Source organism: Anolis carolinensis, unplaced genomic scaffold (assembly GCF_035594765.1).
Source record: "Anolis carolinensis isolate JA03-04 unplaced genomic scaffold, rAnoCar3.1.pri scaffold_9, whole genome shotgun sequence".
Lineage (NCBI taxonomy): Eukaryota > Metazoa > Chordata > Lepidosauria > Squamata > Dactyloidae > Anolis > Anolis carolinensis.
In genome coordinates, this window is record NW_026943820.1 from 25,694,522 (window position 1) to 25,719,763 (window position 25,242).

Genomic DNA, 25,242 nt, shown 5'->3' on the forward strand with positions numbered 1-25,242 from the left:
CCTACCTCTTCTGCTCCCAAATGATGAGCCAAGACAGGAAGGAGACTGCCATCACTGACGCTGAGGCAAATGCTGTTAGGCTTCAAAACCTTCAGGAGAAAGAGAAAGGCTATTGGCATTTCTCACTTTACAGACTCAAAAGTTCAGAGTCCGTGGAGTGTTATATTGGTGAGCATTTGGGCAGTCCCCAAGTTATGAACAAGATTGGTTCTATGTATTGTGAAGGCTTTCATGGCCGGAATCACTGGGTTGCTGTGAGTTTTTTTAGGTTGTATAGCCATGTTCCAGTAGCATTCTCTCCTAATGTTTCACCTGCATCTGTAGCTGGCATCTTCAGCCACAGATGACATCTATGCATGAAGATGCCAGCCAGATGCAAGCAAAACATTAGGAGAGAATGCTGCTGGAACATAGCCATACAGCCCAAAAAACTCACAGCAACCCAAGATCAGTTCTAGAGGTTTGTTCTTAAGTTAAGTTTCTAACTCAGAACAGGTAGATTTTTAAACTGTAACTCCAACCAAATATATGTATATAAAGCTTCAGTGGGCCAGGCTTTAGCACAGTCGGTTAATCACCAAGCTGCAATAAATCTTGCCAACCAGAAGGTTGACAGTTCAAAGCCCGGGCCAGGGTGAGCTCCTGACCTTAGCCCAGCTTCTGCCTACCTTGCAGTTCGAAAACAAATCTGAGTAGATAAATAGGAATCACATTAAAGCAGGGAGGTATTTAGGCTTAGTGTTTCAATCAGAAAAAGGAGGAAGTTTATGAACAAAGAAAGCTCTTCAGCAGAGAGATGGAGCAACAGCATCCCTTGGTGATCAGAACCGAGCACAACCTCCAAATGTCTCTCCTGACATTTCGCCCACATCTATGGCAGGCATCCTGAGAGGTTGTGAGGTATATACCTCTGAGGATGCTTGCCACAGATGTGGGCGAAACCTCAGGAGAGAATGCTTCTGGAACATGGCCATACAGCCCGAAAAACACACATACATATTTTCACTTTTATTGTCTCTGTGTGTGTATATTCATACTCTTCTTATCAAATGCCCTAGAATTCAGAACTAGAGGCAGGAAAGAAACTGTATTAAACTTAGAAAAACCTACTCACTTTCTGCAGAGCTTGCAAATACAGGGCTGTTCGGTTCTGATCATTCAGCTCTCCAAACCGTGGCCGGTTCCACAGCATGTGGGCCTGGCACCTACACACAGGACTCTCAACAGCAGCATCGCCTTCTTCCGCTCTGAAAATATTGATAAAGAAAAAAAATAAAGAAATACTATTTAACTATCTCATTACGGCAGCAAGAATGACATATGCCAAATATTGGAAAAATAATGCTTTTGGATCACGTGATGCTGATGGTTTTAACTCTGTTTTATTGTAAATTAATGTGTATTTTCAATGACTTTTCTGTAATTCTTTGTAATTGTTTTAAACAGCATTGAATTATTGCCGTGTTGTAAGCCACCCTGAGTCCCCTCCTGGGTGAGAAGGGAGGGGTAAAAGTATAGTAAATAAATAATAAATAAACTAAATTACATGGTGTTTGTAACTTAACAAGAGGTAACATCACTTCATTTGTTGCACAATAGTAAGTTCTTAGTATCTCTTACTGTTACCAGGCTACATAAATGGTCAAGGAGGAATATTTAATGGTTCAAGTGCTGGTTTGTGCTATACATTAAGATCTCTGGTTGGTGTTGAAACAGTAACACTATGGATGTGTGGCTGGCATGACTGCATGGAGCGCCGTTACCTTCTTGCCAGAGCGGTACCTATTGATCTACTCACATTGGCACGTTTTCGAACTGCTAGGTTGGCAGAAACTACACCTACTAGCTTGTAGTATTTTAGCTGTATCATATTTTTTGTAATAAGTTTTTTTTATTGTTGTCAAAGGCTTTCATGGCCAGAATCACTGGGTTGCTGAGAGTTTTCCAGGCTGTCTGGCCATGTTCCAGAAGCATTCTCTCATGATATTGTGCCCACATGTATGGCAGGCATCCTCAGAGGTTGTAAGGTCTGTTATAAACTAGACAAGTGGGGTTTAAATATCTGTGGAATGTCCAGGGTGGAAGAAAGAACTCTTAACCGTTTGAGGCAAGTGTGAATGTTGCAATTGGCCATCTCGATTAGCATTGAATAGCCTTGCAGCTTCAAAGCCTGGCTCCTTCCTGCCAGGGGGAATCCTTTGTTAGGAGGTATTAGTTAGCCCTGATTAAAATTATTTTTAATTGGTCATTATGATGTACTTAGAATTTCCCTACAGTAATGACTTTCCTAGTCCAATAGTTTTTGGTTCACATTCCCCAGCCACTTGAGCATCTTTAGTTACCTGCCTTTTTGAAGTTTATACCACACAGAATAATCATCATGAAAGGCAGTCAGGTTCACACTCTGGCCCTGGATGATAGGATCTTCATGAGGAAGGAAATACACACACTGCATCCAGTGATCTCTCCACTACAGAGGAAGCATGGAGAGAAAACGCAGCATAAAAAGCAATTCAGACACAAAATACCGTGTCACAAACATTTATCCTTCTTTCAGTGTTAGAAACTGAAGTTATAACAGTGCAAAATTAACCTGTTCTTGGCATATTAGCAGTGCATGCAGGACTAGTCACCCATTTCGGAGGGAATGGCTGCATGAAAATAACAAAGGGCATGATGTTGATCCCTCTCCCCACAATACCTATTGAGAATTATGCTTAAACCAAGTCTGACCATAAAAACTATTTTAGAGAACAGAAACCAAATCAGAAGTTGTCTATACCAGGCATGGGCAGACATAGGCCCTGCAGGTGTTTTGGACTTCAACTCCCACAATTCCAAATATTATGGAAGTTGAAGTCGAAAGGACTTGGATGTCCGAAGTTTGCCCATTCCTGGTCTATACAGAAGTTTCTAATTTATCCATTAGCATCAAATGACAGCAGTATATCAAACGATTAAGACCATTTTAATACATTACCGGGATATCTTCAGAGGCAAGCTGCACCCAGTATGGGGCCATGGTACATTTTATTGAACCAGCAGGATCCATATCGATATCCCACCAGGAGAGGACCACTTGGGCTTTGCCGGACTCTATAGGCTCCAGTTGCATTGTATGACAGGCAGGGGCTCTGCTGACTTGCTTACTAAAATCTACACTGTGGAACACAATGAATTGCCATCAGTTCATTTTAAATAGCAATTGCTAAGAAATTGATCATCAAAGAATTCAGAAATATGTCAACTGGGCTGATCAAGGCTTCTTTCAGTTTGAATCCCCAGGATTTTACCAGGAACAACAGCAGATATTATAGTCATTCGCAAGGTATCACAGGACCTCCCAGAACATCTCACTAACAGCTAAATGGATCAACTATTTCATCTTACAAATGTACAAGCTTCCTTTAAGGACACACACATCTTTGTACGCAAACACATCGGTGTTTGTATAATATGCACATACATACACGCTGATATAAATGCAGTCTATCAGCTGATTCAAGTATCGGTGTTAATATTTAAAGTCCTAAATCAGGGTGGGTAATATGTGCAGTACGAGATACCTAGTGTCCCAATATGGTTGCTCAATTGGCCTTCAGGAGAAACATACACTATTCTTAATACATCCTCTTTCTAAATAACTGGAACTATAGTATCTGAAAGACAGTCTTCATGACTGTCAATAGAAAAGACATGCTTCCAAATCAGGTAGACATTAAAATGTTCATCTTCTTGATCACAGCATCCCATCTATAGAACTTTCTGCTGCATTCTATTCCTTCAGTGCCCTATTGGTGAGCTTTGGTTGCCAAGTGCATTTTCTGTTTACCTGGACTTTCAATAGTATCTAGTGTGGTTTGGATTTACTGCTGTTTATACTCTGCTGCCTGCCATGTTTTATGAAAAGGCACTGTCTCAAGAGACATTGTTTTAAAAAGATGGCCTTAGACAGATATGGGCGAACTTTGGCCTTCCAGGTGTTTTGGACTTCAACTTCCACAATTTATAACAGCCTACCAGCTGTTATAATATGTTATAATATGATATAATACTAATAATATGTACTACGATATAATACTAATACAATATAATAATATTAATTATATATATTACATGTAATATTACTAATAACATTACAATATATTGATATAGTACAATATAGTTCTTTTTTTACTTTTAATTTCACAGTCAATGAAGGGGTACCCAGTTCTGTACATCCATGTCAGACTTCGTTAATAATATAGTAATTTAATGCTAGTATTGTGCTATGCTAATAATATAATATATTGTATGTAAATTTAATTTGTAAGCCGCTCTGAGTCCCCTTCGGGGGGAGAAGGGTGGGATATAAATGTAGTAAATAAATAAATAAATAAATAAATAAGGTTTGCCCATGCTTGCCCAAAATCCTTTGAGAAATAAAAACTGAAAGGCAGATAAATGGCTTAAAAACATCAAAAAAATGCCACTCCAGCTCTTCACTCACCTGAACATTGTGACAACTTCACTGAGAGCCACGAAGTCAGACAACGGCACCTGATTCAGTTGGATATCATAAACAGAAGGCGCTCCTGGGCAGTTCTCCATTTCTGGTGGGGAGACAATAACCTTCTTGCCGCCTTCTGCTTGGACATGAATGGGAAACAGCTTGTTCCAGGACCACATTCTTTTGGACTCCACTAACTGGGCATATACTGTTGCCCTATGAGGCACTGCCTCGCATCCTTCCTGAACATTTAAGAGCAAAGAGTGAACAAATTGAGGCATTGATTCATGAGAGAAAAAACAAACTGTGAAATGTATTCTTATCCAAAAACATGAAGCCTAAAAGGAAACAGGGGTTCAAGTCTAAATATGAGGCCTTGAACCTTCTCTCAACAGGCCGTTGTTATTTTTTTTCGTAACTGGGTCCCTTAATATTTAACTGGAAGCAATATTTCAGCATTTGGCCTAAATACCCCAAAGACCGCCAGATGCTGTCTGACTTTGGAAGCTGAACAGGGTTTGCTTTGATTAGTTCCTGGATGGGAGACTGCCAGTGAATAGGTATATTTCAAAGGAAAGAAGTGGTAAAACCACTTCTGAGTAATCCTTGCCTAAGAAAACTCGGATGAAAATCATTGGGTCACTATAAGTCTACAGGCAACTTGAAGGCACAAAATATTGCACATGCTGAATGCCAAAAAGGGTTTTGGTCTGACTGATCACCTTCATCAATAATGCTCATTCCTAAGTATATGTGTATAAGTTCATTTCCTGACTAAAATTTCTTTTTTTTTTCTGCTTCCCTCCTATTTCAAAAAAGTATGGCAACTTTCTCAAAGTTACTTATTTTTAAGTCACACTGAATCAATACAACGAAAATAACAAGATGAGCCCCCTAGATATGCCAAAGAGATTTTGGATTATTACCACCATAAATGAACAATGACCACATTGTACAAAATTGGGAAGTTATAGCTGTGGAGGCTCACTGAGAAGAACTTCTCTTACAGGACCCCATCACTGACACAAGATAAGGTATCATTTCAGGGTCACTTCATTCCTTACCTGCACAAGGCACCTGTGAGCATGCTCATAAGAAGGCAATGCCCCTTCTCCAATCAATTCAGTATCAAACAGTTCCGTGATCAGGATGTTTGCACGAGTCTCCATGTCTCCATCTAGAAAGTATAATGCAATACAAACAAAAGCAACTGACTTGGGATGTTTAAAAACAAGTCTGTTATAAACAGGTCTGGAGCTAAACTTTACATGCCAAACCTGCTGGAAATTTGGCATAAACTTTCCGATCAAATCTTCCCAGACAACTTATAAAGACATAGCACAACATTTACAAGAATCAAGAAGGACTGCCATTCTTCTCTTGCAAACACTTTTTCCTTTTCACGCCCTTCCTCTTCTCTCAAAGTATTTTTTCTTATTTTTCCAGATTTTTACAGTTAGCTTGTTCTTAACAATTGCTATGACTGTTATTTCTATTATGGATATATTTTATTTATTTATTTATTTATATATTTTATTTGCTATATTTTATGCAAATAATTTATATAAAGCATATCTAAAGGGCTGGCATAATTTTAAAATAAATAAAAAACAACATCCTTTCTTTCATGTGACACAAGGGATCCACATTAATCTTACCAGGGCCCACTGTGACTTCAGTTGAGTGTTTGTTGATTATCTTTATCTTGTTGCTAAAGCCGTTTTTTTCTACTATCTTCCTAGCTGTTTCAGCCATAGGCTTGAAGACCTGTGACATAATAATTATATAGCACATTTCAACAATACATAGCATTTCAGCCGTTGCTTTACTCACTTTTGAAAGAGATCCATAAAGTAAGCTGAACAGTCTAATTATTTTAAGTGGAAAAATTTGATGCGGAGGCAGGGAAAGAAGACTTCTCATAATTCAAGTCCCTCCTCATTATGGAATCAGATTAGAAAACTTCCTCTCACTTAATTGAAATAATCAGAAGTTAGTACCTTGCTGCAATTGTAGTGTAGCAATGACTACTGGGTGAATATAAAAATGCTCATCTAGACCCATATCTCAGAAATATAGTTGTATGCAGAGGACTGGGACACTTAATAATCCTTTCCTGAATTGGGTTGCTGTGACTTTTCCGGGCTGTATGACCATGTTCCAGAAGCATTCTCTCCTGACATTTTACCCACATCTATGGCAGGCATCCTCGGAGGTTGTGAAGTCTGTTGGAAACTAGGCAAGTAGGTTTTATATATCTGTGGAATGATGCCCAGGGTGGGAGAAAGAACTCTTTGTTTGTTGGAGGTAAGTGTGAATGTTGCAATTGACCACTTGATTAGCAATGAATAGCCTTGCAGCTTCAAAGCCTGGTTACGTCCTATCTGGGGAAATCCTTTGTTGGGAAGTGATTTGCTGGTCCTGATTGTTTCTTGTCTGGAATTCCCATTTGTGAATGTTGTTCTTTATTTACTGTCCTGATTTTAGAGTTTTTTTTAAATATTAGTAGCCAGATTTTGTTCATTTTCATTGTTTCCTCCTTTCTATTGAAATTGTCCACATGCTTGTGGATTTCAATGGCTTCTCTATGCAATCTGACACTTTCCTGAATTGATTGACAATTTCAAAGGAATGAAAGAAATTAACATGAGATTCCAAAGTTTGATGCTCAGCGATATTATTCAGACAGTAATGTTGGAGATAGGGGACTGAGGCTACAATCTCATGAATATTTATTTAAGTCTGCCCCACCTTTCCCCGAAGGGACTTAAGGTAGCTTACAACTCTGGCAAGAATTCAGTGCCAACAATAACAACAGTTAAAACAATTAACATTAGGCAATAATACACACAAAACAGTATAGAAAATTTAAAAGCAAATAAAGTGCATAAGTTCCAGTTATCCAAATATCTTATGAGAAAACTAAACATACACCAAACTTCATTATAAAGCTAAAAAATGTGGCTTGTCTGGGTTTTTTTTTATCGTATCAGATGCGACTTGAGAACATACTTGCCTATTGACAGAGTAGCACATTCAAAGCTGGAAAATATCCAAGTTAAGGATTATCTAGGATATGGCTCACCCACTTAACATTTACGCTAGATCAGCTCCCAAGACCACAAAGGCAACAGCACCCATCCCCAAGGTTGAAAATATCACTAAAAAATGAGCCAGACATATTTTGGACAATGTCGTAATACAGAATGAAGTCCAGCTCAAAAAAATTATATCAATTTATAAGTTTTCCAAATGGAGGCTTAAACAGATGCTCAGCAGCAGGATCTACATCTGTGTACTGCTTTTCCCATGGAGATCAATTATATCATGCAGGTAGGAGATACAACCTATGCTTACCTTTTTGGATGAAATTTCTGAGCACAGAAGGCACTGATATCCACAAGCATGTGGACAATTTCAACAAAAAGGAGGAAACCATGAAAATGAACAAAATCTGGCTACCAGTATTTAAAAACTCCAAAATCAGGACAGTAAAGAAAGAACACAACTCAGAAAACAGAGGAATTACAGACATGAATCAATCAGGGGCAGCTAACACCTTCTAATGAAGGATTCCCCCAGGCAGGAAGCAGCCAGACCTTGAAGCTGCAAGTCTATTCAATGCTAATCAAGGTGGCCAATTGAAACATTCACACCTGCCTCAAACAGAAAAGAGATCTTTCTCCCACCCTGCAGATTCCACAGATATATAAACCCCACTTGCCTAGTTTCCAACATACCTCACAACCTCTGAAGATGCCTGCCATAGATGCAGGCGAAATGTCAGGAAAGAATGCTTCTGGAACATGGCTATACTGCCCGAAAAACTCAGAACAACCTAGTGATTCCGGCCATGAAAGCCTTCGACAACATAATTTCTGAGCACTCTGTAACAACACTTTCTCAGATACAAGCCTTGTATAAATTGGATGGGATTTTGAATTGGCCTGCACAGCTCACACAACTGAATAGCCAAGAATAAACACTTGGCAAGGAATCTACTGCTTGGAAAACCTTTAACTCTGTGCTCTCAAGAGTATGGGCAAGATCTCCGATGAAACACAAACATTTCTGGGCATGTTAAAATGTGTTCCTCATTAATGTATAAATCCCAGCCAAGAAAAGACAGCCTTACTTCCCAAACGGTTTCTTGCCAGAATGTAAACCAAAGGTGGGAAACACACCAGGTGGGCAAAACATTTGCTTTCATTAGTCAATACTTAAATGTGAGGCCAAAACAAGTAAACCTATGTTGCCTTATCACTCTACCATGACTGCATCTATCAAATTTTAATGCAAATAGATTTTTTAGGGCATACACATGTAGAACTTTTCTGAGATCCTGCACTCCATCTCATTATCTATTGTATTTATCACTATGTCAATGTATATATGTATGTTGGTTGGTTGGTTGGTTTGTACCACAAAACCTCCTACATGGTTTGATAGATGTGGACCAAATCTGGCAGAAATATTCTTCAATATCCAACTTAAAATAACCATGGGATTTGAACTAGCAAGCCACCTCTTTCAGGCCAAGAGCAGAAGGGACGCTCACCTCCACAGCATAGCAGAAATCAGCCCCTGCTGTCACAGCCATCATGGACAAGAGTCCTGTGCCGGTTCCAATGTCCAGAACAATTGCGCGTTGCCCTCTTTCTTTCACTCTCCTCACGGCAGAACGGATACCCTGATAATATTTTTCATTCTATAAAATGAGGCAAATGCCAATTACTTCTGCATGATCTTAATTCATCCCCTTGGGGACAAGATGCACCTATGATGTTTCAGATGAGGCACAAAAGAATCCAACAATGGTAAATAAAAAAGGCTTATCTTTACAAAATATGACTGACGTATAGTTCCACAAGAACTAATCCACAATACCCAGACTTCTATTAGAAGCTCCAGAAAGTCAGCATAGTTTTTTGTTCAAGATTTCCATGCCTGTACATGTGGAAAGCCGAATAAGCAGAAGTGATGTAGTCCCAGAAATATTTGTTCCAACTGATTCTCCCAGCTAACTTTAAGAAATGCTCTTTTTGAATATGTAATTCTAAATATCTAGCTACAGGCTCTTGGGATGCGTTATCTTAAAAGGAATGGTTAGTTCTCTGTTGTGTTCAACACAAGAGTTTGACCCACCAAGGATTTTTTTATCCAGCTCCTGCCAACATCTACAGGCATCATTTCAAACAAAAAGATTTGCGGAGGCTTTGCAGCTCTTTAAAGCCAGATACAGATGGACATAATTCCCTGTAGGAAATGGTAGCTGACAGACTTCTTCTGATCTCTCCCTCTTCAAAAATATCACCTTCTTAAAATATGAATTAAAGGAAACCAGTACAAAAAGCTAAGGGGGCCTGGAAATTAGCAGTCTGCTCAAAAAATCCCTCGGCTTTGGCAAGATGGAAGTTTGAAAGAGTTCGTTTTAAAAAAGGAAACATTTTAAACAACACCCAGGGCTACTTTGAAGATGAGTTAATCTAACCATCTGAACTAGAATTTTGTAGCAGCAGGAGAAAGCAGGCTAAAAGATTGGCACAAAAGCCCCTGAGAAACAGATGGGATGCTGTCCACATTGTCAAAACGTGCCAATCCCTATAGGAATCCAATCCACGAAAAAAATAGATCAACTCGATATTGCGTTTAAAGCAATTTCATGTGTTGTTCTTCTAATTTCACCAGTAAGACTGCACTGCAGCTTTCCATAACCTGCTATATTTTAGTGCCTCATAGACTAGTAGCATAATAGCAATATTTTCCTATGAAGTAGCATGTTGGGAGAATACTAAATGGGGAAGCTGTGCCTACAATATATATATAATACTTAGAAGTCATCCCTCCATGTTCAACATATTCCCAAATTACAGCATACTTTGTATGTACATATGTAGCCTCCATGCAAAGATTGAAAAATTGGGACATTTAGCAATATTTACGTCCATCCTCCAGACAATTATAGCTGAGAAACCAATCTCAAAGAAACGGCTTTTTAAAAAACCTTTAGAAGAACAGTAAACAGTTGCATCTCCCTCTTTAAGACAGTGGAGGTTAAGGCAGCAACCTATTAAATTAGAAAAGCTTTATTTTTAGATTCATGACAGTTAAAAAAGAGAAGCTTGGTTTTCTGGCAAAAAACCTCAAACGCTTGTCAAAGCATGATAGTAATTAAACATGTAAAAATACAAATAGAAAAAATGCTGCATTAACTTATTGTTATACGTTATTTCTGCATCATTTTCAGATGAGAAAACCTGGACTACGAAATAGAAAAAGGGGGATTTGTAGTTGTGATGTCAAAGGCAGGAGAACGATATAGCGGGTGAAGCAAAATATACAATCTGAGCATAACTCACCCGGTCTTTGTCATTCAGCATGTCTGCATAACACGACCTGTAATAACGGTTCAAATTACAGATTAAAAGGAGCTCATGCTAAAGGTCAATGCTATTATTAAAATATTTAGAAAGAGAGGAACGACATCATGGACAACATGGTCGCTTCTCACACTGATCAGAAAGATGTCAGGTTATCACTTTAAAATTAAGGCTACTCTTATTCCAAGCACTTTGGCTCTTCAAAATAATCAGAACTTTATAAACCCCCAAATATAACAAATTCCAACAAGAGCACCTGATGCACCACTCTGGACACCACATTTCATTGGGAACACAGAAATGCAGTATCACTCTAACAATCACCACGTCAGACTACAGAAAGAAGCCATTGAAATGTGGACAATTTCAACAGAAAGGAAACCATGAAAATGAAAAAAATTTGGCTCCCAATATTACAAAACTCTCAAATCAGGAAAATAAATAAAGAGCAACACTAAAAAAATAGGGGAATTCCAGACAAGAAACAATCGGGGCCAGCTAACACTTCCCAACAAAGGATCCCCTAAGTATGAAGCAGCCAGGCTGTGAAGCTGCAAGGCCATTCAATGCTAATCAAGGTGACTAACTGCAATATTCACACTTTCCTCAGACAAGAACTCTTCCTCCCACCCAGGACCTTCCACAGACATATAAACCCCACTTGCCTAGTTTCCAACAGACCTCGCCACCTCTGAGAATGCCTGTCATAGATGTGGGCAAAACGTCAGGAGAGAATACTCCTGGAACATAGCCATACAGCCTGGAAAACTTACAGCAACCCAAGGTATTAACAATTTAAAAATTATAACGTATTCATTTTTACAGCCAGGGTGACAAATCTATATTGCAGAATAAAAATATTGATTACAATTTGATTACCTATCATTTCCATAATTTAAAAAATGTCTTGAAAACAGTATAATTTAGCATACATATGAATCAGCTCTGAAGGAATTATACCACCAGCAACCAGAAGATGGCAGTGGATCTGCATTAGCACACCATGATTTTGGAATTTACTACTGAGCACATCATGGTTTTGAAATAATTTGTGTTGGTGAAGAGACTCTGTTCTTGGTCGCAGGCAGATGGTATTTGTGGCACAAATTCCAATGAATCATCTGAGCAACAGTGTTATGCCTCTGCTTGTAGTCAGTCTGTGCTATCTCACTGCAGCAGCTGAGAATGTGATCTATTGTTTCATCTGCTTCCTTGCAAAGTCTACATTTGGGATCTGTCGTCAACTTTTCAATTTTGGCTTTGATGGCATTGGTTCTAATGGCTTGTTCTTGGTCTGCCAGAATCAGGCCCTCTGTCTCCTTTTTCAAAGTTGTTATTATTATTTTATTGTATGACACAGCAAACAAGATAGATATGCTGGATATCATTTCACAAAATCACAAGTCGAACACTTCCCAAGTGTCTAGGACTGTGTGATGTATTTTCAGATGATGCGTGCAGATCCCAGTCGGGTGGCCTTTTGCAGTTGGCAGATCGTAATTTTGTCAATGTCTATTGTTTCCAAATGCCGGCTGAGATCTTTTGGCACAGCACCCAGTGTGCCCATCACCACCGGGACCACCTGCACTGGTTTCTGTCATAGTCTTTGAAGTTCAATCTTGAGGTCCTGATAGCGGCTGAGTTTTTCCTGTTGTTTTTCGTCAATGCGACTGTCACCTGGGATGGCAACAAACCTTTTTCTTTTCCACAACTGTGATGTCTGGTGTGTTGTGTTCCAGAACTTTGTCAGTCTGGATTCGGAAGTCCCACAGTATCTTTGCGTGCTCATTTTCCAATACTTTTGCAGGTTTGTGATCCCACCAGTTCTTTGCTGCTGGGAGGTGGTACTTGAGGCGTAAGTTCCAATGAATCATTTGGGCCACATAGTTGTGCCTCTGTTTGTAGTCTGTCTGTGCGATTTTCTTACAGCAGCTGAAGATATGATCAATGGTTTCGTCAGTTTCCTTGCACAGTCTGCATTTTGGGTCATCAGCTGATTATTATTATTATTATTATTATTAATATGGCCCGCACCTTTCTTACAGCAGCTGAGGATATGATCAATGGTTTCGTCAGTTTCCTTGCACAGTCTGCATTTTGGGTCATCCGCTGATTATTATTATTATTATTATTATTATTATTATTATGGCCCGCACCTTGAATTGCAGTTGGAAATAGACTGGTGCAGTTGTTTTAAAAGGGGGTGGTTCATTCCGTATACCCAACTCCTGTAAGAAACCTGGCTACTGCTCTTTGAACTAGTTGGGAGTTTCTGAACTCTTTTCTGAGGCAGCCCCACGTAGAGTAGTCTAGTCAGGATGCAACTAAGGCATGCATCACCATGGCCAGGCTTGTCCTAACAGTTCTGGAATTATTATTAAAGATAAAGCTACCTGGCAATTTCTTGGTGGTAGTCATAGTCCTCGCCTTCCTCCATCCACTCCACGGCCCCAGTGGTTGGGTTGGCCCTTCCGCAGAAGACCTTCATTCTGTGCTGGGTAAGAAACGCTTCTTGTTTTTCAGAGGTTCCCTTCCTCTTCAGGCATGGTCAGAAATCTGTAACAAATGAACAAATCATAGTTAGGATGGCCAGGGAGATAAGATAGCATAGGCATGGGCCAACTTGGGCCCTCTCTTCAGTGTTTTGGACTGCAACTCCCACCATTCCTAACAGCCTCAGGCCCCTTCCTTTTCCCCCTCAGCCGCTTAAGCGGCTGAGGGGGAAAAGGAAAGGGCCTGAGGCTGTTAGGAATGGTGGGAGTTGCAGTCCAAAACACTTGAAGGGAGGGCCCAAGTTGGCCCATGCCTGAAACAGCATGTTTTCCCTGAGGAACTTGATGTAAACAACTCTTTCTTTCGATGGGGAGAAGCAGAAGGAGGCCCAGTGCACTCTGCACATGCTCAGTGGCACTCTTTCCAGTTTCTTCCCACAGGATTTCAACGGGTATTTCAATCCGTTTTCCCACCTACTTGTCAATCACGCGCCAGCCGCCGCCATCTTCCCAAGATGCAACGCGCACTCATCCAGCCGTTTGCTTTAGGAAGCGCAAAGAGGCCAAAGAGGTAACTCGCTTTTGCAAAGCAATCCTACATCCACGTCCGGTTGGAGTGCGACTGCACCAAAAAAACATGACCCAAAGTCATCATCGCTCAAGCAGCACAAGATATAAACGCACAAATTGGCATGCAAATTGACATGCCATCCCTTCTATAAATGCACAATTTAGCATGCAATCCCTTGCATAAATGCACACATTAACATGCAAATTGACATGCAATCTCTTGAGTAAACACAGAAATTAAAATGCAATACCTTGCATAAACATACAAATTGACATGCAAATTGCCATGCAATCCCTTGCATAAACACACAAATTGACGTGCAAATTAACATGCAATCCCTCTCATAAACATACAAATTAACATGCAAATTAACACGCAATCCCTTGCATACACACACATTACCATACAAATTCACATGCATAACCACACAAATTGACATGCAAATTGACATGCAATCCCTTGCATACACACACATTACCATACAAATTGACATGCATAATCGCATAAATTGACCTGCAATCCCTTGCATAAACTTATAAATTAACATGCAAATTGACATGCAATCCCCTGCATAAACGCATACATTAACATGCAAATTAACATGCATAAATTTATAAATTAACATGCAAATTGACCTGCAATCCCTTGCATAAACACATAAATTAAAATGCAAATTGACATGCGATCCCTTTCATAAATACACAAAAGTAATATACAGTACTTATCCAACGTTCTAGATTATCCAACGCATAATTGTAGTCAATGTTTTCAATGCATTGTGATATTTTGGTGCTAAATTCGTAAATACAGTAATTACTACATAGCATTACTGCGTATTCAACTACTTTTTCTGTCAAATTTGTTGTATAACATGATGTTTTGGTGCTTAATTTGTAAAATCACAACCTATTTTGATGTTTAATAGGCTTTTTCTTAATCCTTCCTTATTATCCAACATATTCGCTTATCCAACGTTCTGCCGGCCCGTTTATGTTGGATAAGTGAGACTCTACTGTACAATTAAAATGGCACGAACATTGTTGCACTCAACATTGTTTAAAATATTGTGTATGAAATATTATTACAAAGTATATATTATATCATAACAGAATATATACTTTCAGGCTATAAGATGTATGGGAAACAGAAACATATTTAGCATTTAAATTTGAGTCCCACCTCCAAGATATCTCAATGTGCATCTGCAAATATTCCAAAAATCCCCAACAATCCGAAATCCCAACGGCTTTACGGATAAGGGATACACAACTTGATGCGCACGGGAACCTGGACGTATTGTTTGAAAACGATGAAGCTGTAGCCCTTAGGGGAATAAAAGGCAGGCGTATGCGTCGTGGAGAGAACAGCCTTAGCGAATCCCGTTGAAGGGGCGGGGCCTGTGTGTAGGAGGTGACGGAGAAGTGAAGTCTGCTTCCCATCATGCCCCGCGCGCGGCCTAGTCTGGTTGCTATGGAGCGCGCGGCGGTGCTTCGCGTGAAGAGGAAGCGCGGCGGGCCTCTGCCGGTGGAGGCCCTGGTCCTGGCCTGTAAGCGGCTCCGCACCGAGGCAGGGACCGCCGCGCCAGCCACTCGCGATGAAGTGGAGGAGAACCTTTTCAAGCTGGTGGCCACCGTGACTTCAGAGGTAAGGCAGATTGAGGCCTTTAAATTGCCATGGCCTTAATACTGTGGGATCTTGAGCGCAATAGTTATATAAGGTCTTTGGGTCTACCTCTGCCAGAGAGTCCTAGGGTCTCTTCTAATCACAAATCCCAGGAATCAATAACATTGGATCCTAGAAGCTCAAGTGGAGCCCAACTGCATTAGTTGTACAGTGTAGATGCACTTCAGAAGACCTTGGAAAGTGCTAAGGGGATCACCTATGGTTTGGATATTTATTTATTTATTTACAGCATTTATATTCCGCCCTTGTCACCCCGAAAGGGACTCAGGGTGGATCACATTACACATATAGGCAAACATTCAATGCCTTTTAACATAGAACAAAGACAAGACAAACATAGGCTCCGAGCGGGCCTCGAACTCATGACCTCCTGGTCAGAGTGATTCATTGCAGCTGGTTGCAGCTGGCTTGCGCTCCAGCCTGCGCCACAGCCCGGATAGGCAAAGAAAACTGTGGAAATACAGTAGAGTCTCACTTATCCAAGCTAAATGGGCCGGCAGAAGCTTGGATAAGCGAATATCTTGGATAATAAGGAGGGATTAAGGAAAAGCCTATTAAACATCAAATTAGGTTATGATTTTACAAATTAAGCACCAAAACATCATGTTATACAACAAATCTGACAGAAAAAGTAGTCCAGTACACAGTAATGTTATGTTGTAATTACTGTATTTACGAATTTAGCACCAAAATATCATGATATATTGAAAACATTGACTACAAAAATGGCTTGGATAATCCAGAAGCTTGGATAAGCGAGGCTTGGATAAGTGAGACTCTACTGTAGGTCGAAATTGTCTGTAGAAGGAAGGTGTGATGACTTGGAAGGACAGCTATGGATAAGATCATAGAACTGTATAACTGGAAGAGATACCAAAGGCATCTATTCTAACCACCGTTTGGACTCAGATAATCCAGTTCAAAGCAGATATTGTGGATTATCTGTCTTGATATTCTGGCTGTGTGGAAGGGCCCATAAACTTTGCTCATTTTGATGCAGCCCAAAATCCCATTGGCTTTTTTAACCTGCTGTATTACACTATTAGCTCAAATTCAACTTGTCATCTACTAAGTTTCTTGAGTATTAAGTAAAATAATTAAATACTTAATTCATTATCTGGCCAAAGCTTCTGAGATGTGGATTGAACATGCTGTTATTTTTCTTTCTTCAGGATGAGCCTGTCCAGAAGTATGTCCAGGATGCTATTACCAAACAGAAAGCTGCCCAGCTTCTGCGACCCTCCCAAGGAAGCGTCCAAAGAGTGATCGAGAACCTTCGCTCTTCCAAAAAGATTGAGAGGCAAGAAAGTCGCTATCGCCTGGTTGCCAGCCATCGTCCAAATTTCACTGATGGAGAAAATGCTGTCAGTGATACAAATGGGGAGAAGTTAAGTGAAAGCAACTGCTTGAACTCTGGAACTTCTCAGCAAGAAACCTCAGAGATCTCAGGCTGTTGTAGCGGATTCCAGTTGTTTGATATCATACAAGAAGATGAAGAGGAGAAAGACCCTGTTTTGCAGGTTGGTTGTGTGTTCTAAGCAGTCTACTACCTCTGTTGAAATGTTAGCAAACCTGTGATTTAACTAAAACAGGCATCCTCACACTGCAGCCATCTAGCCGAGCCTCCAGCTCCCAGAATTTCTGACTATTGATCATTGGAGGTCAAAATAACTGGAGGCTTGCAGTTTGAGGATGGCTGACATCATGCTAAGCCTTGCATTGAGTGTGCCATAAATTAGGATCGTGGCTTGAAGGGTTTCAAACTTACAAGCAAGAGTATTGCTTTCTGTTCCTTCTCTTGTGTCTGCTTAGTATTCTAATTTTTCGGTATAATAATCTCTAGAGAGAAAACAGCTATTACAACTTGCAAGTTCATAGCTTTCATTTGAAAAAGGATGTTAAATTGAAATAATTATGTGTCTTGCATAAATAGAAAAGGAATATGAAATAATAATAGGGAATTCTTGTATATAGCATTTTCCCCCTTTTTTGAAAAATTGGTGGCCTGAATACATTCTATGCTTTTAAAAAGGATGGTGGCAGACGTCAGAGTTTGTTCCAACTTCAAAGATCCTTTATAGATATCCCCTACTTTTGTCTTGTTCACCACTAGATGCCAGCATTTGGATACAGTGCTGAATAACAAAAAAATTAGCAGATTGGGTTGCTGTGAGTTTTATAAGCTGTATGGCCATCAGGAGAGAATGCTTCTGGAACATGGCCATACAACCCCGAAAACTCACAGCAGCCCCCAGTATTAAAAAACTCTTAACATCAGGACAATAAAGAAAGTAAAGTAAAAAAAGAACAACATTCAGAAAACAGGGAAATTCCAGACAAACAATCAGGCCCAGCTAACACTTCCCAAAAAAGGATTCTTTCAGGCAGGAAGCAACCAGGTTTTGACTCTGCATGGCGATTAAATGTTAATCAAGCCTCAAGCAGAAAAGAGTTCTTTCTCCCACCCTGGACATTCCACAGATATATAAATCCCACTTGCCTAGTTTCCAATCATATTATCAAATTGTAACACTTCATAGTTATCCTCAGTTGGCAAATAAGCTCCTGGGCAACCTTCAGGTCAGCAATCCAACCTTCAGGTCAGCAACCCAACCTTAAGTCAGCAGTTCAGCTGGCACAAGGGCTTAACCCATTGCGCCACTGTGGCTCCTAATAAAATATAAAATATGATACATTTTGCTGTAAGCCGCACCGAGTCCCCTTCGGGGGAGATGGAGGCGGGATATAAATAAACTTATTATTATTATTATTATTATTATTATTATTATTATTATTATTATTATTATTATTAGGTGTACCTAATATAGATTGACAGCATAATGAAGTGTGTTTTCAAAATATGATTGAAGTCCACAAGATGAATTCACTATAACTGTTCTCCTTGTGGAGATTCATTTTTCAATAAGAAATTTCCAACAACATCTGCCTCAGTATTATTTCTACGTATATTTTTAGCTAATTAAAAAAGAAGATGGCATGAAGGAATTTTTTTTTATTGGAACAAGTTCTCCCCTTCTCCATATTGGTTAGCTTTGAGCCAAGAATTTCCCAAGACTTAAACATGTCAAGTTGCAATTTGCTTTGTGTTCAACATTGAGAAACAAATTTGGTAGAAAATACTTAAAACTTGTTAATTATTTGTTCCATATTAATATCTCTCTCCCTCTCTCTTATTTTAATGGGATCCATGCCAATAATACTGATTCAAACCAACAGAAGCAAGATGATCCAGATGTGATTCTCTGCAATGCTGTAGAGATGATTCGTGAGCGCTTAGTAGTGTCTGACCGTGAAAAGGAAGAAGAGCAGAGTTCAAAAGATGGAGACTATGTTTATGATATCTACTATATGGAAACGACATCCCCAGGTTGGATTGAAAACATTCTGTCCGTGCAACCCTACACTCAAGATTGTGAGCTGGTAAGCATGCCATGAGACAAGAAGATTTAAGGAAATCTGGATGTCTTTTATTGTTTATGTTACTCATTTAAATCCAGGAGTTAAACTAGCAACTTTCTGGGAAAATATGCTTTAAATATCAAAGCAATATATATCATATTGGCTAATATTTGGGGATAATTTCTACCTGTGGATGTTGACAGTGGTGTATATATAGGTTATTTAAGTAAGATTTGTGTATCGGGGTCAGGAAAGGTAAGGAAGAAGTTGCCTGTCGTACTAAATTTCTATAAGGTTGTGGAAACATTTTAATGGGCATTATTAATTAAAAGGTTTAAAACGATAACAAAGAAAGCCTATGGCATAAACTGGAAAGGGGCAAGTCCACCTGGAGCTTCACCTCATCAAATATATATATTTACTTATGTATTTTGGGGGGGTTTTTTACCTCTTTCTCCCTAGGCTATTTTTACATCATTTCATTATTGTTGTAGTTTTATATTCAAAATCAAATCAGAAATCTTTATTATGATTGTAGATCAGCATAAGGAAAGTGGGGTACAGTCTCATAAAGGCGTTGTACATTAAAATCTAAAAGGTTAGAAAACAGGTATGTTGAAGGCTAAAGCACAAAAACTCTTTAGAGAAGGGAAGGGACTAGAAAGGAATGGAGAATCCAGCTTGCTCCTCAGCAAATATGCTTTCTTGTTCTAGCCAGTCCGGTTTACATCAGTGGCTGACATTTTGTCCAGTAGTGAATTTCTGCTAGATCCACACACTTTAATAAATGCAGATAAAATATATTGCAGACTCCACCATGTTTTCTTTTTTTTTCTTTTTACTTCTGGGGTAGTTGTATTTTTATTGTGTGTGTAATTGCGATGGTGGCTTTCCTCCCCTCTGAGAATGCCTTTTGATATTGACCCATAGGTGGACGAAGAGCGCATCTCGGAAGAAATCTATGAGGACGAGGATGATGAGAACAATGAGAATAATTGGCGCAACGAGTACCCCGATGAAGATGATTTTCTTCCTGAGGGAGATGAAGATGGTATTGCCCTTTTGATTAATAGCACTATCAAGTAATATTTGCTTCCATTAGAGACAAACGAAGATGCGGTTAGCACCAGCTTTCAGGAAGATTTATGGCATTAAAACTATTCATATTATTTGCTAGTTGTCGTAAGTTGTGGCCAGAGAAAGTGGTGCAGGGATGGGGAAGTCCCTAAGATTTTTGGACTACAGTTTCCATTAGCCACAGCAAATAGCGCCAGTGACTGAGGCCATGCATGGTGGCGATTGGTGATAGTTATTATTGGCCATCAATGATGAGAGAGGAGTTGGCATTCAGTATTTGAAGAGCCAGGCCCAGTCCCTGAAATACTGGGGGGAGAATAAAATAAAGGGCAGCTATAAAATTCCAAAAATAATAACAACACTGGCCAGTGTAATAACATTTGCTGTCTCAATTGTTAGACCTGCTGCTGAGTATGTTTGAACTGTTGATTAAAAAAATGTTACCAGTTTATGCAGAATAACTTCACTATCCTCCCTGCTATGAAACATTTTGGAGACCTTGGTTATTCATTGTCCTTTTGCTTGGCCTACCTCTTAGGGTTGTTATATGTTAATGGTAAAAAAAACCCCATAATTAAGATTAAAGCAGTTTGACACCACATTATGGGCCGTATCTCAATGCTGTGTAATCCTGGGATGTGTATTTTGGTGAGGCACCAACACACTTTGGCAGATAATAATAACAACCATAATAATTTTTAGTAGTTACCCTCCTCTCCTTATGGCTCAATAGAGACACAACACATCAACATATATTAAAATATCTTACTATAAAACACATATTAAACCCATGGTGCAAAGGAGGCTAAAGACCTTGCAAAACTACAATTCCCATGATTTCATACCATTCTGCAGTGTAGGTTCATCCCAGGCCAAGCCGCTAAAAGTCCCCCTTCCCTCCATATATATGTGTGTGTGTGTGTGTGTGTGTGTGTGTGTGTGTGTGTGTATGTATGTATGTATGTATGTATGTATGTGTATATATATATATATATATATATATATATATATATATCTATCTATCTATCTCTCTCTCTCTCTCTCTCTATCTCATTACTTCTCCTTATACTAGTGTTGGATGGCAGTGTTCCTCTCAGTTTTCTTCTCATGTGCTCACCCATAGAAAATTATGATAACCCTGTCGGAGAAACTAGAGCTGATGCAATCCATCCAATGCAAATTTTCTGAATCTGTGCCGAAAGAACCCCTGGAACAGGCCTAAAAACCAAGACAATAAGAAAAAAACCTACATTTTTGAGCTGTGTAATAGCTGCATAGTGCCAAACACATTTCTGTTTTTCTTTAGAGTCCGACAAAAGCAGTCTCAGTGATGAAGATGGTGGCTATATCAGGAGAACGTGGGAGAAATATCAGTCAGATGTCTTACGGGAATTTGAGTACGATGGCTTGGAAGAGCTGGATTCTGAGTAGTTTGCTCTGCTCTTAGAAGCTCAAAGGCTCATTCTGTGTCAAGAATGCCCCGGATGTTCTTGGATTCACAACTCTGCCAGTAATACTATTTGTATACAGTGAATACTGCATTTCTTGCTTCCAGAAGCCTTGATGGCATAGCTATAGCACAGAGCTTGGAGATGGGAAATTTTTGCCTTGTTTGAAATATTTGAAACCTACTTCTGAAGTTAGAAAGAATATTTCAGTAAATTCCTGAAAGACACCTAAAACTTTTCAGATTAACTACAACAAAACTAGAAATACAGAGCCAAGGATGTGTGTTTTGACAGACCTTTGTGTTTCCTATTGTAAAAGAATCTTTGCAACAAGACCGTTGCTCATACTGCATGGACTTTTGCACTTTAGTATTATTGGATTTCCAAGTAATACACATGTTTTGAACTTTGATATGTAAATAAAAAGTGGTTTTCATTCCATTGTTTTTGTGATTTCTTTCCCCCTACAAGGCTGTTAGCTGGATTATTCCACTAATAACGTTAGAGAGAATAGAGAAACATATATTAGAGAGAATATAATTAAGCTTCAGATTAATTATAGAACTATTATTGGAGAAAGTTCTCCCCCTTAAGGTGTCTGTGCTTTTACTGCGTTTCTATAAGCCAGGCGTAATAAATAATAATAATAATAATAATAATAATAATAATAATAATAATAATAATAATAAACAACTTTATTTTTATATCCCACCCCATCTCCCCGAAGGGACTTGGGGCGGCTCACAACAGGGACAAGCCCGAAACAACAACACAACATATTTGACAAAAACTTACAATACAGGTAGTTATTGTTGATTAATCAAGAACCACCAGTAAAGTATTGTGGGATATAATATCACAATAGTGATACTATATCCTAGAATATTTTACTGGTGGTTCTAGATAAATTGTGATAACTCTTATGCCAGCGGAACTCCTGATGCCAGTTCGAATCCATGAGACAGGGTGAGCTCCCATCTGTCAGTTCTAGCTTGCAGGGACATGGGAGAAGCCTCCTAGTTAACACATCCTGGTGTCCCCTGGGCTACATCTCTATAGATGGCCAATTCTCTCACACCAGAAGCGACTTGCAGTATGTTCTCAAGTTGCTTCTAGTACAATTTAAAAAACGCTTGCCAGAAATTGCCCAATGAGATAAGTAGAGTTATAGGCTCCCCATTCTGGCTTAACAAGTTCAATGCTGAGAAAAGGGGTGGTAGAGGAAATGTTACCTCTTTTGTGGCCTAGTTGGGCAAAAAAAGCCTGCTAGGCCTGAAACGTGTCAGCAGAAGAGCCAAAGGAGGCCGGGATGGGGGCTAGAAGTGTTCAAAAGGCATCACTAAGAATATAATAACGATGTTCTCTGCTGTCTTTTGAAGAAAGTAGGGCCTTACCTTGTAGAAGGACACTGCTGTTTCCCAATGACCCAGGCAGAAGCAGCCATCTTTGGAACAATGTTGAAGAGAAAAGATGGCCTCCTCTTTTGAGGCCTAGCAGGGCAGAGCCAGCCTGCAAGGCCTAGAACGTGTCAACAGAAGGGTCAATGTAGTCAGTGCTGTCTGGATAAGGGTGAACTACAACTCCCAGAGCAAAGATCAATCACCCCGAAACCCTGCCGGTATGCACATTTGGCCATGTTGGGACTGTGTGCCAAATTTGTTCCAGATCCGACGTTGGCTGGATTCCATGCTGTCTGGATAAGGGTGAACTACAAATCCCGAAATCAAGGTCAGTGCCCACAAACCACTGCAGTGTGTTCAGTTGGTCATGCGGCTTCTTTGTGCCAAGTTTGCTGTTGCAGCATTGTCAGTGGGGGCCACAGTTTATTTGAATAGTGGTGAACTATATTATTATATTATTATATTATATAACTAGCTGTGCCCGGCCACGCGTTGCTGTGGTGTTGTCTGGTGGTGTTGGTGAGAAATTGTTGAGGTAGTGGTGGTATTGAATGTCTGTTGTATGGTTGTCTTTATGTTTAGTATGCACACTGAAGTGGATTATATGGCAGTGTGGAGTCAAGATAATCCAGTTCAAAGCAGATAATATAAGATTCTAAATAGGTTATATAGCTGTGTGGAAGGGCCTTGAGTCTACACTGCCATATAATTCAGTTAAAATCTGATAATCTATGGAAGAGGCCTAAGTGAGGCCTAACTGTGCCTGTCCCCTGGGCTGAGGAGGTTGCTAGGAGACCAAGTGGGCGGAGCTTAGCCTTTTAACTGGCAGCAATTGGATAAAAACTATTATTCCTCTACCTGTAATTAGGACTTTATTTTACTTTTCTTTTTTTGTATCAACCTAGAGCCGTGAATGATGGGTTGTGTTGTCAAATTTCGAGGTTGGGGGCCTGTAGTTTTGTTGTTTTGTCCGCTACCCTGATGCCATCACTCTTTTATATATATAGATATAATTCACTACTATAATAAGGCCCCTGGTGGTGGCGCAGTGTGTTAAAGTGCACTTTGGCCCAGATCCGTGTTTTAGCCTCCCATTTTTAACATTTTATGCTGTATGCTGACTTTTATGACTGTTTTACTGATGTTGATGTTTTATTGATGCGATATTTGTTTTATTGTCTTATTGCTGTTATTGTATTGTTGTGTCGGGCATGGCCCCATGAAAGCCGCTCCGAGTCCCTCCGGGGAGATGGGGCGGGGTATAAAAATTAAAGTTATTATTATTATTATTATTATTATTATTATTATTATTATTATTATTATTATAAGTGCTGAGCTGCTGAACTTGCAGACCGAAAGGTCCCAGGTTCAAATCCCGGGAGTGGAATGAGCGCCGGCTGTTAGCTCCAGCTCCTGCCAACCTAGCAGTTCGAAAACATGCCAATGTGAGTAGATTAATAGGTACCGCTCCGGTGGGAAGGTTAACTGTGCTCCATGCAGTTATGCCGGCCACATGACCTTGGAGGTGTCTATGGACAACGCCGGCTCTTCGGCTTAGAAATGGAGATGAGCACCAACCCCCAGAGTCGGTCACGACTGGACTTAACACCAGGGGAAACCTTTACCTTTACCTATAATTCCCCAAAAGCAAGGTGACTTGTCCTCAAATGTCCCGAAGTTTGGTCCAGGTCCGTGCTTCATGTGGGACACAGTGGTCTGTGGAAGTTGGAGTTGAATAGGGTGAAGGTACTGCAAATCCCATCATACATGGTTCATTCTCCCCCAAATCACGCCAGGACATGCAGTCGGTCATGGAGGGTCTGTCTGTGAAATGTGGTCCAGGGATATGGAGGACTCAGTGGTCATTTGAAGTCGGATACAAAGCGGGAGAAAGTGCTGCGTATCCTATCATCTGTAGTCCATATTCGGCTTATACTGGAGTCAATGTTTTCCCAGTTTTTTGTGGTAAAATTAGGTCTCTCGGCTTGTATTCGGGTCGGCTTATACTCGAGTATATACGGTACGTTATGATTTTACAAATTAAGCACCAAAATATCCTGTTTTACAACAAACGGACAGGAAAAGCAGTTCAATACACGGTAATGTTATGTAGTAATTACTGTATTTACGAATTTAGCATCAAAACATTGCAATGTATTAAGAGGAAAAAAAATAAACATAGAAATAGAGGTAAAAAAAAACCAAAAAAAGGGGGGGGGAGAAAAAGAGAGAGAGAAAAAACAAAACAAAAAAGGGGGTGTACTTCCCATCTTGGTTTCAGA

The 25,242-nt window shown here is 39.7% G+C and overlaps 2 protein-coding genes across 5 annotated transcripts in view; one reads left to right on the forward strand and one right to left on the reverse strand.

The window, feature by feature from the left end:
* prmt7 (protein arginine methyltransferase 7) overlaps positions 1-13,984 on the reverse strand; it is a 36,620-nt gene extending 22,636 nt beyond the window's left edge. Inside the window, exons 1-11 of one of the 4 annotated variants that reach the window (XM_003222958.4) lie at positions 13,840-13,984; positions 13,263-13,425; positions 10,849-10,885; positions 9,048-9,197; positions 6,148-6,256; positions 5,554-5,666; positions 4,490-4,731; positions 2,981-3,161; positions 2,343-2,470; positions 1,115-1,247; positions 6-89 (exon numbers count right to left, since the gene is read on the reverse strand). In XM_003222958.4, the coding sequence (XP_003223006.2) occupies positions 6-89; positions 1,115-1,247; positions 2,343-2,470; positions 2,981-3,161; positions 4,490-4,731; positions 5,554-5,666; positions 6,148-6,256; positions 9,048-9,197; positions 10,849-10,885; positions 13,263-13,357 (1,272 nt within the window). In that variant the 5' untranslated portion in view covers positions 13,358-13,425; positions 13,840-13,984. Of the gene's footprint in view, positions 1-5; positions 90-1,114; positions 1,248-2,342; positions 2,471-2,980; positions 3,162-4,489; positions 4,732-5,553; positions 5,667-6,147; positions 6,257-9,047; positions 9,198-10,848; positions 10,886-13,262; positions 13,426-13,839 lie in introns of those variants that run through there. The other 3 variants (XM_062961817.1, XM_062961818.1, XM_062961819.1) reach the window with 3 other exon arrangements.
* A 1,359-nt stretch (positions 13,985-15,343) lies between these two features.
* On the forward strand, positions 15,344-21,996 carry slc7a6os (solute carrier family 7 member 6 opposite strand). The gene is made up of 5 exons (XM_003222946.4): positions 15,344-15,576; positions 16,788-17,135; positions 18,853-19,056; positions 19,966-20,086; positions 21,419-21,996. The coding sequence occupies exons 1-5, from the start codon at positions 15,373-15,375 to the stop codon at positions 21,541-21,543; spliced, it is 1,002 nt and encodes a 333-aa protein (XP_003222994.2). The 5' UTR covers positions 15,344-15,372; the 3' UTR covers positions 21,544-21,996.
* The last annotated feature ends 3,246 nt before the right edge of the window (positions 21,997-25,242 follow it).

Excerpts from the sequence above, each read along its gene's own strand:
- slc7a6os (XM_003222946.4), top strand. The coding sequence starts at position 15,373 with ATGCCCCGCGCGCGGCCTAGTCTGGTTGCTATGGAGCGCGCGGCGGTG. Across the intron at positions 17,136-18,852 it reads AGAAAGACCCTGTTTTGCAG|AAGCAAGATGATCCAGATGT; the intron begins GTTGGTTGTGTG and ends TCAAACCAACAG. Across the intron at positions 20,087-21,418 it reads TCCTGAGGGAGATGAAGATG|AGTCCGACAAAAGCAGTCTC; the intron begins GTATTGCCCTTT and ends GTTTTTCTTTAG.